At 38.7% G+C, this 18,357-nt stretch overlaps 1 protein-coding gene across 1 annotated transcript; it reads right to left on the bottom strand.

The window, feature by feature from the left end:
• Window positions 1-456: 456 nt before the first annotated feature.
• On the bottom strand, window positions 457-16,804 carry LOC110829131 (uncharacterized). Its single transcript, XM_087354128.1, has 14 exons — window positions 15,592-16,804; window positions 14,488-14,929; window positions 13,618-13,793; window positions 12,631-12,853; window positions 12,168-12,379; window positions 11,256-11,542; window positions 10,772-10,804; window positions 6,205-6,616; window positions 5,595-6,039; window positions 4,824-4,999; window positions 3,878-4,100; window positions 2,596-2,807; window positions 1,417-1,703; window positions 457-892 (listed from the first exon to the last, which is right to left on the bottom strand). The coding sequence occupies exons 1-14, from the start codon at window positions 15,953-15,955 to the stop codon at window positions 815-817; spliced, it is 3,570 nt and encodes a 1,189-aa protein (XP_087210254.1). The 5' UTR covers window positions 15,956-16,804; the 3' UTR covers window positions 457-814.
• Window positions 16,805-18,357: the final 1,553 nt, after the last annotated feature.

The raw sequence follows: 18,357 nt of genomic DNA, 5'->3' as shown, positions 1-18,357 counted from the left end.
GTGTTTGGTGGGAAGCAAAAAGGGACTAAATGTATCTGGCATTTAATATCTGTCTCGAGGGGCATTAAAACACGAATCGTTCACAAATAATGCAACTGCCTTTACTCAAAGCGAGCATGGACACCCACTTTGACACAGCACAGGCTTAACAGTATTATGATAATTGATAACTAATGATATGCACATGCCTTCAAGCATGGGTGGCTGTGTTATTTTGTAGCGTGTTTGAGCCTGCATTTCGTAAGGTCTGACTGGCTTTGTTTCTTAATTAGGTGCACCATTACGTGATCATTCAAACCGTGTATATTTAAAACCATCCAAAATGAGCTGAGCTGCATGATTTCTAGGTATGTAGTCTAGGCATATTTTATTAAAGAAATTGACAATGCAGATAACCGTACATTTTTTCAGCTGGACTAAGGAACAGTATTCTGATAGGAGTAAGTTAAGAAGAGTGACGGAATTTAATGGCGTTGATGCAGATTGTCGTTGATTTAACTTTGATGGACGCCATTCAACACGCATCCTGTAGGAACATCGCCGTTTAACCACTGATGTTCCTGCCTGCGGTTGTCCGCGGCTGCTACGTCAGTTGTTTCCTGGTGTGGCATTAGAAAGTGTGTATTACTGAAGAACCAGGTTTTGTTATTGAATAAGTTCAGCCATAAACATAACGTAGTTTCACGATTTATAATTCTTGTTATTTATTCTGGCAGTTGTGCTTTTTCTAGTTATGCAATGGTTGGCCCAGCTTATCAGATACTGTTTCAACTCTTAATGTACTTTTGCATTGTGAACTTAGATTTCAAATAAACTATTTGTATCTGATAAGCTCCAATATGAAGACGAATAGAGACGCGGCCAGTCCATATCCTAGCAAATAGAATGAACCCTGTAAAACATAAGCAAAAGTGTGTTAGCAAGTACATCAAAGAGAAATTAACTTAGTATGAAAGAATACTGGGAAGAGATTACATGATATATTTCCATGTAACGCAGAGAAGAATACTAGTTATCAAACTAGAAATGTAAATTTATATTTGTACCACTTATTTGATACACACCTTGGGTAAGTCGCTACACGCAAATAACATTGCCTTATTTTTGGTGACATAATTATGATTCGTGAGCTATTTTTATAATAGGTATCCAATTAACAAACTGGAGCACAGGCACTTTTGAGAAATTCATCGTCTGCATTTTGGGGTATGAATACAAACAATTAGAATCGCTTCTTTTTCTGGACAGGAAAAGGCGACATTTAAAATCACACTATCTTAACTTCTGTTAATGTAGACAGTATGTTCCTTTTTTTGTTACCACAATGCTTTCTTACACGAAAACGACAAACCAAAGATGCTAATATGCGGGTTGATACAAGAAAACAAATTAGAGACTAAGTTTGTCGGTACTGACCGTCACATGCCGAAGCAAAAGTTGTGTAGGGCCAGGATCCGCCTCTTTTCGGCTGTTTATGACGGAGAGCTGACGTCTTGTAGACATGTACCTTCGCACAGTGAGGTCCTCCCAATATAAGACCAGTCCCGTATCTCTCACCTTATAAACTATCGAGTTGATGATGCCCATGTAGGGAGAGCCTTTGCGCAGCATGAAGACACAGTTTCCGTACACATAGTCCTCCTTCATAACCCGCAAGTTCTGCATCGTGTCTTCATTGATGAAGGGTGGAAGGAAAAAGTGACCTGAAAATTTATTCACGTAATTATACCTTTTGTTACATCTCACATTTCAAGCTGGAGCTGAGAAATTCTTCGAATTAAGCAGACAGTCTTTGCTCAATGGAAGATAGAAAAAAGTCTCTTACGGACAAATACAAGGAAATAACGAATGAATGGAATTACGACGCCAACGGGACGCTTACATCATTTTTAGTTTGGGGCTTAGAAAATTTTAAGCGTTTGGTTTTTGTTGCAGAGTTGATATCAAATGAGCACACATTTCTATCCAAGCCAACATTACTTTAATTGAGGTCTCTAATCATTGTATTGAATTTTGCAAATTAAATTTATACAAAAAATGGATTAAAGGTAAGAAACTTAAGAGCTATCCGAAGACAGGGAGGTTATATCAGAATAACGATCAATAGTATATAGGGGCTTCGTTTACATACTTTGTTTGACGAAACCAGAATTACAACAAAACTATTTAGACGTTGCAGAATTAAAGTACTTTAAACTATGGATAACTTTAGAATAATAGCTATGCCCTAAATGAGCGACAGACAGAAGTGGGATGTGTAACCTGAAGCATCTCGATTGTACCAGATGTTACGTTGGACAGACATTAAGTACCTTTTCGTAAAGGAAAATACAGTAATCAAATGCAGGTTGTCTGTAATAGTATTGAAAAATTAGGTTAATTGCAACACATTCTGCAAATGGTGGAATTGCACTGAACTGTAGAACTAAAATGCAAATGAAAACTGTAGAAAATTGCGTTGATATTGAGCAATGAAATCCTTTGGGATGGAAGTTGTTATGGTGATGGGATCGGATCAGGTCACACATGAACTACCAGGGTATTATAAGATATTTATTTTTAACTTCAGTTACCATTGTAATTTGTTGCATTTACCGTTTTGCATCCTCTCAATTACGAAACCCATCTTTCCAGTCCCTGCTTCCCTCGTTAAATATTCTTCATTTCCTTCAATGAAATTATTAGCCAGTTTTCTCATCTTTGGATCCAGAGACTGTTGCAGAAAGAACACGTACGCCACATCTGTACCGCCCCATTTTATGTTACGATCAGCCATGTCAACTGGCGTTTCAATTGGTTCCTCGTATCTGAAATAAGATGTTATTTGACATCCTTGAGGAATGTGGACTATTAACAAATGAAAGCCGCTGTCCTATTCCCCAGTCTTGTCACTGAAAGGAAATCAACATAAAGCATACGTCTGTCCGACCGTCCATCCATCCATTCACTCATTCGTTAGTTCATAACTCCAAGTAACCTTCGGATTATATTGTTAAGACATTTTAAATATAGTGTTGTAAATAAGAGACCTCCAAAGAGAAGAATTACGCTATTTAAAACAAAAGTGTCCCCATAATACGCTTTGAAATAGAGGCGATATTAGGAACTTAGAAGATTAAGAATATTTAAAAAAAGTTTTGAAAAAAGGACTGCTATTAACCGGAAATCGTAACAGTGAACACACAGTTAACCATTATCCTGCGCTACGACTCAAATTTTGGCCCATAAATGACACAGAAGTTTTGAATAGTGAATAGATCTCAACGTGTGCGCAGAAACTAAGGGCAAATAATCAATAAGATTTATTCTATACTGAAATCCGTAGGCGGCCTGCTTATAACTGAAGACAAGGGAGAATTTTTTAAACTGACATAATTGATTCCTGTTTCATAACTTAATGAAGCTGAAACTTTGTATTCTCATTAGTAAATACTTCCAAATGCATGGACTACGACACATCCCTCCGGGGTAGCATTTACACTATCCGAGCTGTAGTATGAACATCTGCTGTGTGTAGCCGATAACGACTCAGAACAGCATCATATGAATATATGATTTAAAGTCATTATCGTCGTCATACTATACTCCGTCACGAAGTTACGCCATTTAAGAGCGCTTCATTAAGTGGGCGTCTAAGCAGTGGTATTTTTGGGTTGGTTTTAGGAACGTGAACTCAAATATCCGGTGGATGCATTGAAACAGTTTTTCTTGTACGTGCATGGAGTTCTTGTTCTAAAGATCTAATTTTGATTTATTTTGTCTTTGTATTTCTTGCCTAAGTATTGCTTTATCAATTACACTTTCGATCTTGTTGGTTCCATATCTACAGAAGTATGATTTTTGTTTTCTCGAGTGATTTAATTAGCAGAACATCTACCTGGGTAGAGTAAGCACAGATGCCAGACCAGCTGAATATCCTGTGGTGACCACAAAGTAGAAGAGTATGAGCCAAGTGACAAGATGGCGCATTGGCACATGCCGGGGAGTGCTGAAGTCCCGCTCGTCCGGTGGTACTTGCAGCACCAGCAAGCCCATGGTGCGGAAAGCACACTCCACCCAGGTGGAGTACTTGTTGATCACAACTTTGCCTTGTGCTGAACCTTTCATAGAAGAAAAATATTTATTGAATTTTATGTGGGCTGTTGGTCACCACAGACGAGGGCTTAAGTGGGGAAGCCAAGTGGGAAGAGAACACCTGACAGATCGGGGCGTAGATGGTGGACCAAAACATGACGATGGACTATTTACAACAAGACTGTGAATATATGAAATTGTTGAAAAATCTGTGACCAAGGCCCCAGAATTAATTGCCGTACTGTGATGCTGGTCATGAAATTTCAGATGTCGTAACCAACACAACGTAACAACCAGAAGACCGTAGTCAGTTGTCTTCGTCGCTTTGGTAACCGCACTTGCTGGACATTTACATCCACTTTCAAGCCTATTGGCCTTACATACTGCATTCTATATTATTTGCTAACAGATCATCTGTACTTTTTTTAGCTTGTGTGACTTACCCTATTTATTTTCCATAAGAAATCATCGTCTCGTGTCTTTTCAGCAGTCATTGAACATAGATTTAAACATGGCGTTCATATTAGACCTGTATAAAGAATCCAAATGCTCGAATTTAAACGGTATATGTGCCGATGCGCTTTATATTTCTGAGACCTTAAGCGCGGAGGCATTCATTTACCCGGTCAGTTCTGTGTTGTGTGGGGGGTATTTCTGTTGGGTATTTTTTGTTGTTTCTTAGGAAAAAGGAAAGAGAAAACAAACTTATCCTTTACTTTATCCAGCCGAACGATAATTCAAGTACCAACCTAATATTCTTGAGCTGGCTTGAGAAGTCATGTACAGAACCAATGTCGACGTTATGACAGACAGTCCTACTGCAGACCATAGGTAGGTACTGAATGGGTGAATTGGAACCATCCATCCTGGTAGAAGTTTCGGCTTTGGCAGTACTGTTGTAAGAGATGTTCTGAAATAAACTGAACTGAAACGCACACAATTATATGAATTGATATTATTTTATAAAATCGATTGAATATTGTTACGTTTACGTAATTTACGCAATCTCCAAATCACGTCTTGAGATTACTGTGGTTTATAGTCGACTCAGATATACTGGTTATATGGGACTGTTAACAAACCAAGCATGAAATCAATTTTAGAGCTCAAAACTATGTTTACATCTAATCTAACAGACATTTTCTCCACACCAGACGTAATGGATATAACTTACGAAATTAAGTCATGAACATGAACCCACTAAATGGGAAAGCAACATTCTGCCCTAGATATTCTATAACATGAATTCCATTATATAAATTATAGAACTATATTATAGAACGATATCTCCAAGCAGGAAGTTACTGTTTCGTGTAATGGAGTAGGGTTGAAAACTCAATGTTGTCCAGAAATAAGATTAAAATTATATTTATTCGCAGAAATTCTGTGGTACTTAAGTCACAACACTGTGATTATATAAAGTTTGGTGTCGCCGTATTTTATGGAATTGCAAAATGATTACTATCACCGGAATGCGAATACCTGAGTGAGCATATTTTAATGTTTAAAAACTCTCTTACCTGTAATCCGTGAAACGATGTTCGTTTTCCCAAAGGTAAATGGCTCCAAATCCGACGTCTGCCTTGTCCATAGACACGTGCCCAGATAGACCGACTCCACTGCCATTTTCCCAAATGGCACCCCACCATTCGTCCGGCTTATACACGACCCGCCATGTGAAGTTATTCTGCTGGGCCCACGAGTACATAACACGGAACTCAAGTCCATCGTAAATGGGAGGATCCGAATCCTCGAATACCACGGATAGTGGTGGATAGAAGATAGCAGTAAGGCTAAGCGTTTTGCCCATGAGATTAGTTACCTTATCAGGATATAGGTCAGCGCGAAGCTGGAAACCATGTTTGGGGTCCCATACATCTAACGATATCCGTTCCGATGGATTTTGACCATTAAAGCGGTGGGTAATCAGTTCAAACTTCATGTTCCTTACGGTGCCCAAGTTACCTGTAAGGAGTTCATGTACTGACATTTTGTTTGACACCAATGATGTTAAATTAGCTGTAGAATAATTCCAAGCTGTTCTTCGTAGGAAACGGACCAATTCTGAACAACGAAATAACAAGTGTTAATCATTCACACTTGTGCTAGAATCGTTTTATTAGTACTCACCTGCACGCAGTAGCGTACTACAGTTGGATTCTGATGTTACATTAAGTTCGGTTAATTTGGCTATAACTAAGTCTGGCATGAAATCCATTTCCCTTGTCGCGAACATTTCCTTTATGATGGTTTCGAAGGCGTCATCTGGAATCCGTTTTGAGGGGAGGTACAAATACCTCCTATTGGCCCGATACGTCGACTGTGGGGAATGTGCCAACCTGGCCATCGTCTTCATCATGAAACGTACGTCCTTGGTTTGAACGATAAAAGCTAAGCAACCAGCATCCATTGGTGCCAAGAGGATTGAATCCCAGGCGTATTGTTTAAAACCTGAACCCACAGAATTCCACAACATCATCGTCATCATCATTTTCATTATAATAATCAACAACAAACTAAAATAATATTCTATAGCAATAGCCTAGTAGGTTTAACACCGCTAATACCAAAACCTGTTCCATCCACATTCTATCTCCACAACCTGTTTTCCTAAGATTCATCTGAGTGTTATTTATCTTCCTGTTTCTTGAACTTCCGAAAAAATATTTTTACCCTCTTAGCCTCTTCATTCAATCAGCCAATCGTATGCTCATAGATTTATTATGTATTATTTATGTTTCATTCAGACTAGCCTAATATTGTTAGAAAACTCCAGCGCCAAACAAGTTACATAGTAGATTTGTATTAAATGCATCTTGCAAAAATATTTTTGAGTACGCAAATTGGATTGAGTTGGCTCAGGATAGGGGAAGATGGCGATCTTTTGTTATCACGCGATTAAATTTGGGGCTACATAACGGAATTGAACAGTCAGCGTAAGCCACTTCGTGAATAAATTACACAGAACCATTGCGAATGAGAACTTCTTTTCTTTATGAATTCATAATTTTTAGGCACGTGTAAAGAGTAGACTTAATGGTCTCATGCTATTTGTTAATCCATCCACTGATACGATTACACGGTGAGAGGTTGCCGAGGCTTAGTGATGTGAAACGTTTTGTCATAAATGTATAGTCGATCTGTCGTCTAGCTTCGTAACTCGGTTGTGGAGATCGAGTTGGTAGTTCCACAGTTTCCAACAAGATCGACAGCATTTGTAGTACAGACCTGATGATGGTACTTTGGAATCCTTCATTTCGGCGAATGGCAGATGGACGTGAAAAATTGGAATGTTTTGAGGGTGTATATAATCCATGATATCGTTGTTATCATCTGTTAGCAGAGCCAGACACTTCGAGTTTGAGAAGTGCCTCGATGCTATTTCCCGGCTCATTCCAGCCAGCTCTTTTGTGACATCATACGGTAGGCCGCGTGTGGCAGCAACAGCGTACATGCAGACGGTGAGAGCCAGCATGGTCGTAAGTGCTTAAACAGGAATCTGAAATGTAGCATACACACCTTAAGAAGAAAGCCTTATTGGCGAATTCTTCGATGTTTGTTATTTAGTGCTGTGTCTGATATTGCGTCATATTTGTACTGATTACTGGATCGTGTGTTACGGCCACTGTTAAAACAGTCACGTCGTCTGAAATCAGTTTGTTAGGTTGTGGGTTAAATGCGTACCTAATTAATTGTAAAGTATCGCCAGTTTAGTGATGCAATGTTTAATTTTTTATTGATAGCAGTAATTATGATATTTTACTACTATAATTATCATATAATACGATTTAGACACCTATAGCGGTCCGTGTTTGTCGCCCACCAGCTAATTAAGGCAGTCCGTGACTTTGACCTACCAGTGTACTCTGTTGCTACAAAAAATTATGAGTGGGAAATTGTATTCCAGAGGAATACACGGGTATTCCAAATGCTTCTTTTGCTGTTCTATATATCTTGCTGGTCTTGTTTTAATTTTTTGCAGATATAAATCTGTTTATGGAAAAGTGTCTGCACTACAGATGTCATACTCAACAGTCGAAATAATATTTTCTTACATTTTATTAAATATTCATTATATCGAGAGTCAGATATCTGATATTATCATGATAGATCTATAGATCTGTATGCAGTTTGTAACATTTAGTTTGAACTTCATATAAAGCAGAGATTATAATTAGTCAGTAAATATTCCCTTTAATTTTTGATATAGAACCCAGTACAAAATTTTATCGAAATCCTTCACGTAAGTTTGGAGATGAAATGTACAGATTGACAGAAGCAACGTCTCCACTATGAGTGTAGTGGCCGCTCTTTGTTCGAAGAACATAGGACAATCTGAATATCAAATGAAGACAGACCGCGTATGCTTTTGACGTAACGTGAAAATTATAAAAGTTATAGATCTGGAAATTACTTGTAGCCCTCCAGATAAAAACAGGGATAGCATATTAAATTAGGCCACGACAAATCGTATTCATATTCCTTTCAATTTACTATTCAGTAGTGATCTTACATTTGACATATATTCGATATTGGCTATTAGTCTGAACTACTGACAGTGTCAGTACACAAATAGAACGTTGCACGTGTATTTGAAACTGACATGGACCCTTGGGTTTCGCAGGCCTATAGGACTAGAGTTCCTTCGAAGTCCTAATTATCAGAGATTGTCACTAAATATATATCGATTTAGACTGTTGATTATTTACGAAAATGCAGGCCTTGCTTCAATACTTTGTATAGCGGCATTCTTTTACGAGCACTTACTTGAGCTTAAGTTAGACGTAAGTCTTACCTACCAGTTCTAATAGTATTGTAAGAGAAGTTGCGTTCTCACTTTTAATACGGGGGAAGAGCGTTTGACAAGAAAACTTTACAGAAAGGCGAGCTGTGTCCTTCTGTTCAAACAGCGTTTGTTCACAAGAAATAACAGGTAGCTGGAAACAGCTGTAAAAGGCTATTCAAAGAAGCGGCCATTCTCTTTGAAAACAAAAAATCATGCAACTGAACAAATGTTATACAAACTTGGGTACATTATTCACACGATTTTATAAATTAATGTTTATGGAGCTTTGTTATCGTCATTGAATAATAAAAATTTGATGGAAGTACAGAAAAGAGACTACGTACATCTTATGGTGAAAGTTAAGGCAAAGAAATATTTTTGGAGTATTACTCCTTAAGGAAATAACATAAGACTGAGGGAGTTTGAGAATAGGGCGCTAAGGAGAATATTAAGGCAGGTAAAGAAATAGGATTTGAGGTTTTCATGGCGGTGAGTACAAAGATGGGTATCTCTTGGGTTGTAGCGCTATGGTCCTTGCTGCCATCATCAGGGAGATGACCTCTGAAACGTTGGCAAACTTCTACCATATTACACGGCGTAACCCAGAAGGCAGCCATCTTTCAGGTAAGGTTTTCCCTGTTTCTTATTAAGCACCATGACAATAATGATTTACATACTAGGGCAGGTATAGCTCCACCCATTCTTGATTTTGGCACTAGATAGCAGTGCGTTGTTAGCTTCAGGCGCTCTGCCAAAGAAACTAAGGTACTCATTGGATATGAGGCTGGGTGGGCCCCAATTTTTAATACTGCATCCACAATTCAGCTTTCTTCAGCAGCAACTTGAAGACTGCCATTAGGCAATCCTTAAATCTGATCCAGACCTTTAACTATGGACTGTTTTATTCATACAGTTCGTTAAAACAAACACATCCGTCGTTTTTATTTTTGTAATATTTGGTAAATTAATTGTTCAATGTTTATTCTTTATTAAGAAAATGTACTATAACAAACAAAATTCATCGCACCAGTTGTTGAACTACGTATAATAAATGTCTGGATTATGAGCGGTGTGTATATTTTAAGTGTCTTGTATTGGCTTGGAAGTAGTTATTAGACCCGACTGGAACATACTGTATGCATAGCCTTTGCGGAAAAGTTTAAATGAGTTGAACAGGTAAGAACCCTCGTTGATAAATCGGAGTAGGACACTAAGAATATCTACCAGACTACATGGTGCAACATGGTATTAGGTAGCTGCCTTGGAAGGTAAATAAATTTTTGAGCTTGTACGCCACGCCATAAAGCCATATGGGAGAATGAACCCCAGTACTGGATAGATGCGAGTGGTCAGATTCATGCTGTGGCCTTCTTTACCCCCAGGAAAACCAGATCGCTATGAAAACCTAAAATTATGAATTAGGCATTCTGTTCTGCAAATCACAACCATTTGTTCCGAAGAACGGACAGATATTTTACAAACGTTCTAACGACGAATTTATATAAAAAACTTGACAGTCTTGTAGCATTATTATATCCAATATATAATAATTTTTCCAAACATGAATTAAATTGTTATATTACTGAAATATAACAAATAGCTCTGCTGAAATTGTATCTCAATGCGACTTGCAGGTGATGTAATAAATCCTTGGACTTGTGTGGACATTCTATTGTTTTTAATAGACTGACGAAGTCTTTTGAACAAATGCAAAGCAACAAAAACTGTTCTTTTATATGCGTGTTTATAATACATGTTGAAATACCATATCAGAAATAAGCTCCACCAAGATTGTGTCGAGATTCCTCACACGTTCTTATGTTGTATGTACCTAATTTTATTTAATCACTTTTCAACTATTTGCCGAAACTTGAATCTTACAAGTTCGAAAATGAGAATCACCAGACTTACAGCCAGACCAAATCCCAACATGTAGAATGCACCCTGTAATAACAGAAAATATAACACTTAAATTAATATCAGAATATTATCACTAGCAGATATTCGAAAAACAAAGGGAAGTCGACTTTTATATAAGAAAATCTGAGGAAGCTTGCAACAAAACTTATAGGGAAGAGAAAGAAAGAAACGCGACGAATGTGAAACATTAGACACAGGGCGCTTCGAAAGTTTGAAAGACGCGACTGGGAAATTTATCTCCTAAACTGTCAGCCGAAAACTAAAATGTCAGGGAATAAACTACTTTCATGAGCATGTTTTTAAAATCCTTTTTAAATTTTTATAAGGGTTCATAAATTTATGTGTATGGTTAAGATTTTATGTTATGCTCCGCAACATATAAACGCAAAGAGAATAATTACTTGAACAAATAAACTGACGTGCGATTACTTGTTATTTGTCGTCTTAATATCATGAGTGTATTAATTATACTTACAGAGACGTGTTGAAGAAGGAGTTTTGTAGGACCCATGTCCTCCTCATTACGACTGTTGATGACTGAATGTTGGCGTGGGGAAGACATGTAATTTCTCACTGTCAGACCCTCCCAGAACACAAACAATCCAGCATCTCGGACCCACTGTATCATGTTATTGATGGACGTTTCAAGGGGCGATCCTTTGCGAAGTACGTAGACAGTGTGTGAAAAATACAAATTCCCTTTCATCACGCGCAGACGTTGCATCGTTTCTTCATTTACAAAGGATGGCATATAAAAGTGACCTAAAAGAACGAATTATATCTACATATTCTTAATCGATTGAGTCCTTTTCTTGTACATGTTTAAGTTAAAATTACATCAGAAACCGAAGCGAAACATTTACTTAATTTGCCATTATCTCTTCCAAAATGTCACATCATTGTAATGGAATTTCAATGTTATGTTGCCTGAGCTATTGACAGAGTCCATTGAAAGACAACCACATTTTAAAATGACCAAGGCTTCTAAGTAAAAATTAAAGGCAATTTTGTTTTAAGCTTTGGCAAAATAATCTCACAATCCATACTTTGACATATTCCATTTTTCTGCGTAATAGCTTTTCGCTTCTTCGCACATGTTCCGACAGTCTACAAGTTTCCAAATTCCATAAGAATTAAATTTTTCGCCAGTTTCTTAAACACCACTTCTTCTTATACCTGGTACTCAGTTCCATCGAACTCACCAAATCTTCGCGGTCATCCTACCACACTACAGTGGCTACTTTCAGCTAACTCAGGGTATGATGGAATGACAGGCTGTTATGAATACTGTAATGAATCTTCTATTTCTACAATATTTCTTTATCGGCTGAGGACTCCGTTCCATAGAATTAATTTGAAATACTGCAGAAGGTGTACTATACATTACCTCCAAGCATTCTTTCAATCACAAAGCCCATATCTCCAACTTTTGCCCTGGCGGTAAGATATTCTTCGCTCTCAAGACGGAAATTTCTTACTACAGTCTGCATTTTTGGATCTGAAGAGCCTCTCATGATGAATGTGAAAGCATCATCCATGCCTCCCCAGATCAAGTTGTGATCAGCTAAATCGCTGACTGATTCAATCGGCTTTTCGTACCTGTACAAAATCAGTTGTAACTGTAATGTTGCAGTGCAAATAACATCTTAATTTTGATATTAAACATAAATTCTGTAATTCTGTTTCTCATTTATGTAAATTATTCAGATTTGTCAAAACTCGCGACTTCAAAGTAGGCAGTCTTATAGTTATTAGGTTTGTTTATATTTATACTGTTATAAATTCTAATTTTAAATAGCGTAGCCACTGAAGATGTTAAATGTTTTTATGCACATACACCGGTGGCTTACCTTGGCAAAGTGAGGACAGTTGCAAGGCCACCACAATAAGCCGTGGTGACCACAAAGTAGAAGAGTATGAGCCAAGTGACAAGATGGCGCATTGGCACATGCCGGGGAGTGCTGAAGTCCCGCTCGTCCGGTGGTACTTGCAGCACCAGCAAGCCCATGGTGCGGAAAGCACACTCCACCCAGGTGGAGTACAGGTTAACAACGTTATTTCGTGTTCCTCTCCCTTAAACATGATGGAGTGATGTATTGTTCTACATGTCCATAAATCAGAGGCAAGTACCGCATTGTTATGTGGTTGTGATTATCAGTTTCGTTGGGTTGAGATCCAAAGCAAGAAAATTATAATAATTATAAAAGTTAGTGAATTATTCTCAGGCTACCAGACGTGCCAGTTGGATGAATGGAGAAAACACGAACGTTTCGAGAATCATCTTCCTCCTCGTCGTCAGGGTACTAAATTTCAATACTCTGAGGACGTTGAGATTAATTGGAAACTGTAGTTTTATGAAATGTTCGTCTGATAATGCTACGAAATGTACTTGTGCTGCTTGTGAATTTGAAAAGTACTGGGTATCTGCGAATCATCAGTCAGATAGAACACGTTCCATATTCTTATATAAAAGTTTAACCCGATTTAGAAGGGCAGCTAAGATCATTGAAAATATTGAGTACATGGAAACAGCTAAATCGAATATTTCTCCATAGACTTCGTGTCAACAAAGAGTTCATGGTAGATATAATCTGTAGCCTACTAGTGTACTACACAGATGCCTGTTCTCTGAAATAAATCGCTGTGTGGTCTTGGATGCGGAACTAACAGGGTGAATGGTTCTAAAAATGAACCTTGCATGCTTACAAAAACGCGCAAACCATAGACACTTCGAAGTGTCTGCATGTGAATTTTCGAAGTGACGGGAAGTATGAAACGTGTTCAGTCGTCGGTACAACTTGTGGATTTCATCTTCAGGCAATAGCAGCAATACTAACCCAATAGTCTCATCGAAGTTTTGGATGTTATATAGAGCGCTAGTGTGCACCCAATGACGGACATTCCAACTGCGTACCACATGTCGGGGTTGAATGGGTGAATTGGAACCATCCACCCTGGCAGCAGTTTCGGTCTTGGAGTCACGACTGTAAGGGAAGATCCGAAGTAGATCGAACTGGAATGTAAATATACGGCAATATGTCAACGAAACGTTCTGTTTACTGTACATAAAATGTTGCAACACGTCCGTAATTCCTGAAACGATAACAAATATGAATTTACCTCAGTACCTATTGAATTAAGACAACCACAAATGCGGAAAAATATTCATATTGTTCAGTTCGAAGAGTCTCTTGTCGATAGTCTGAAGCACTGTGAAATAAAAAAAACCTAAGTTTACCAGCTACTTGCATTTATGAAAACGTGAAATTACTCTTGGATAAAAATATAAAAAATAGAGAAAAACAAATTGATAAGAATAATATTTGGACTTTAAAGATATGAAGCGTTGGATACACTTATAAATGCTCCTGTGGATGCAATACACGTTAGTCTGTACCAAGTTCCATCGTTATGGCTCGAGTCCTTGACAAGAAGGATCTTAATTAATAATGCCGTACAGGAGATGTAGCAAGGAATGCAGATGGGGACATGCATGTGTATGGTTAGTGCATCAGGATTTTGAAGGAGGCGAGGCGATTTGCACGAGGGAGTCAACAAAACCTCGGAAAAATCTTGTCAGGGTAAGCAGAAGCGTTACCGCTACACTAGCCATCTCGATCGACGCATGTGTGAGATGCCTTTCGTGCGCAGTGGATATGGGTGCCTATGGACATGCATTGTGCATTCGTATGAAACCAGTAGGCTACCTGAAATCAAGAAAAAGATGTGCGTTATCCCAAAGGTAGATGGCTGAAAATCCGACATCTGCGATGTCCGAAGATACCAGTCCGCAGAGACCGTCTCCACTACCATTGGGCCATACGTCGCCCCACCATCCGCCATCATACACGATGCTCCAGGTGAAGTTGACCGCCCGCGCCCACTCGTATATGAAACGTAGCTCAAGTCCGTCGTAAATCGGAGGGTCTGCGTTTTCGTCAATGACAGTTAGTGGTGGGTAGTGCATTGTTGTCATCGTGATATGCTTCCCCATGAGGTTTGAGATCTTGTCAGGGTACAGATTAGCTTTATACAGAAAGTCCATGGTTGGCATCCACATATCTAAGGATACTCGCTCTGAAGGGTTTTGGCCCACAAAGCGATGAGTGATCAACTCTAATGTCAAGTTACCTTCAGCTTTGGAAGAATCTGTAACAGTTTCATGTATACACAGATTTTTACCGAGGACATTAACGCACCAGTTGGCAGATTTCTTAACTTCAACTAGAAAATCCCGGACATTTTCTTAACTGGGGCCCGACCGTTTCTATTACACGTCCTTTCCTGGTCATTTCTGTGTCATCATACTCTCATTTGACGCTGTGTACGAGTCTGAGCTACTGACAGCGCCGCTAAATGAAACATAATTAAAAGTAAACGAAACCACGATAGGCAAAATTACCGTTTTACTACCAGCGAATGTAATATTTTTCTCTTACGCGATTACATATAGACCTACATCACTGTGCTGTAGCTCAGGCCGTTGATCGCCGGTCTCCAACCGCAGAGACCCGGCTTCGCTCTCAGGGCAGTCCATGTGGGATTTATGGTAGACCCAGGGGCATCGGGATAGTCTTTTCTCCGAATTCTTCAATTTCCCCTTGTAATTATCACTCAACTGCTACTTCCTTCACTCGTGTTACCTGTAGCTGGATAATGGACTCGTTAGCGGCCAAAGTTTTCTCCCATTTTAGACTACTAGTAATAACCAGATTTATAAACTTTAATTTATGCAATGCGATACAACGGGCCGGTCCTCCGTAAGTACAGTGCTCTGATCGTAGTGTCTGTTATAATGGAAATTCACTTACCTGCAACTGGTAACGTCCGTTTGCTGTAACCTGACACCAAGTTTCTTTCCGCTACAAATCTGGCTATTACCAAATCTGGCATGAAATCTATTTCTCTCATCGAGAAAACGTTTTTCACACCAGTCTCGAATATGGCGTCTTCCACATCTCTGGAAGGAACGAAGAGGTATTTTTTGTTAGCCCTGTGTATGGACCGCGGAGAGTGAGCCAACCTGGCGAAAGTCTGCACCATAAATTTCACGTCGGAGGTTTGGACTACAAAGGCCAAGCAACCAGCGTCAATCGGTGCCATGAAAAACTTGTCCCAGGGATACGTTTCAAATTCTTCATCTGTGAAAATTGAGATGTTAGTATTTATACACATCAAATATCTACAAGTTTAAAGGTCACACACGTTGACTGATGATGTAGCCTTGACGATGACCCGTTTTATATCACGTTTAAATCTCTCCCGTAGACATTTACGATCCTATTAAATGTATGCATTTAATTGATGTAAGCATCATTCACCTTGTCGCCACATGGTACAAAAGCATTTAAAGAGTTACAGTTCAAGTTTCTTATCATGGTTCATTAGGGTGATAAAAGATGACAGTGCTTCGGTGGAACGTAACACATTAATCTTCAATGTAGAAGACACAATCCAGAAGATCGAAATTCATAGTTAACCACCGTGGAAACCCAAAATCTATGTTTAAAGAGGCTACGATTTATCACATTTCATTCGGATATTTCCTTAGACTGATACACGTGATGATGTAACAACAATTTTGGGGAGAATAGATTATTTTTCTTTCACATATACGAAAAGAAGAATGTTTTCATTCTCAAATGTTCACATGATTCAACACGCATAACTGAACCACCAAGTTTCTCCGCTGTTCTTTAGCTGTACGATGGTTTTATTGTTATGCTATTTATTTTTAAGTAACAGACCCCAGTTAGACTATTCCCCTTAACAGGAATGACAAGTCCATTATCGGGACCATTATAAGTGTAAGCCGGTGTTACACCCTAATAACATAAGAGAAAACGGACATATTTTCATTAAACTTAGCACAAACGTAATAAAAGAATAATAAACCGTTATCGATTAAGGTGGAGCGACACTAACAAAATTTAATGAATAGTTATTCGAAGAATTTAAAACTTTACACTTACACCTAATTTAAATTGTCATCTAATAAAATGTTTTACAAAGTAAAATTATCCGACATGTATCGGCTAAATTCCGTCATCCGCAGGGTTATTCCTTTGTACAAGCTATTAAAAGTTTTACATTGGGTAAACAATATAGGTTAGATTAATATTATTTAAATATTATAAGAGCTGTCATTGCTATTCTTGTAAATTAATAATATTTCGGCTGTCTGTTCTCAGTCGTCCCTGCCAGTTTAATTCAATCCTAAATCTCATAAATTGTTTACGTAAGATTCATTTTAATGTTCTCTAATCTATACGTAGCTGTCCCTAGGTACTTTTGCAAGCACATTTTGCAAATAAAATTTATTTTGAAATGTTATTTTTTCCGTGCGTGCTACGTGTCCCACTTCATTCTCCTTGGTTTGATCACGCTAATGCTACTTGGGGACAGTAGACTACAGATTATCTTGTTATGAAGATGGCTGTCTTCTGGGTTGTTGCGCCGTGTAAGTTGATATAAGTTATCGACGTTTCACAGGTTCTTGCTGCCGCGCGCGGCGTAAAGATGGAGGCAGCAAGGACCTCTGAAACGTCGGAAAACTTTACCATACTACACGGCGCTACAACCCAGAAGACAGCTATCTTCATACTTGCCGCCGTGAGAACATGAAATCGCGTACGTGATCTTCTTGTGTTTGGCATGAAACTGTACCTAGCCGTTCAGAACTCTTCATGAAGGAAAGTGGCAACTGGATATGAAACGTTGGAAAATCGAGCGGGTACATGTAATCCAGAATCTTGCTGTTGTCTTCTGTGACAAGAGCCAGGCACTTGGACTTCAGGAAGTACTTGCGCGCTACCTCGTGGCACATTTTGCCGATCAGTTCTGTAGCATAATTTGGGAGTTCGTTACAACTCCCAAGTGCAGACATTGCAAGAACCATGACGGTCAGCATGGCAGTCAATCATATAATTACTTTTAGATGTTCTGAAATGGGAAACAATGTTCGTAGTTACTTTAGGAACACATACATAGAGAGAACTTATTCTGATTTCGAAATTGTTACCACCGTCTCCTATCTAGATTCGTAAAGATTGATGTGTACAAAATTATGTTTTTACCCTTGTGGTTCCAAACGTTTCGGAGGAAGATTTCACATACAAATAGAGGCAGCATGATCCTCCGAAATTTTGGCAACCATAGACAACACTGCACGAAGCCACAACACACACGACCACGCACAAAATAGTCGCCACCATGATTTTATCCGTTGGTTGCAAAATTTGATCCGTCTTCGAGAAGAATGAACATAGAGTGAGGGTGTTTGGAAAAAGGTGATGGAAAGAATATCTTGCATAGCCGAAGGGAAATTATGTGGCAGTCGGATGAGAAGATTTCACAACGAGGAGCGCTATAATTTGTTCACTTCATCAGACATTACGGTGGTCAAAAGAATAGGATAGTCGGGACATCTAACTCGCGTGGTAGAGATGAGAAATGTATACAAATTTTGACTCAAAAGCTTGAAGGAAGAGATGCCTTTGGATACTCAGGAGGATAGTAGTGGGATTTTATAGAAATAGGATGGATTCGATAGGCAGAAGATAAGATATAGTTTCTGG

This window comes from Zootermopsis nevadensis, unplaced genomic scaffold (genome assembly GCF_977971745.1).
Source record: "Zootermopsis nevadensis isolate Lab colony 2312 unplaced genomic scaffold, Znev_1.0 Znev_ptg000022l, whole genome shotgun sequence".
Classification (NCBI taxonomy): Eukaryota; Metazoa; Arthropoda; class Insecta; order Blattodea; family Termopsidae; genus Zootermopsis; species Zootermopsis nevadensis.
The sequence above is the reverse complement of the archived record's forward strand: the minus strand, read 5'-3'. Positions and strand labels throughout refer to the sequence as shown.

Coding starts and splice junctions, on each gene's coding strand:
- LOC110829131 (XM_087354128.1), bottom strand. CDS start 15,955: ATGTGTATAAATACTAACATCTCAATTTTCACAGATGAAGAATTTGAA. Junction 4,101..4,823: donor AGCCAGCTCAAGAATATTAG/GTTGGTACTTGA, acceptor CTTCTATGAAAG/GTTCAGCACAAGGCAAAGTT. Junction 893..1,416: donor TTTTGCTTCGGCATGTGACG/GTCAGTACCGAC, acceptor TATGTTTTACAG/GGTTCATTCTATTTGCTAGG.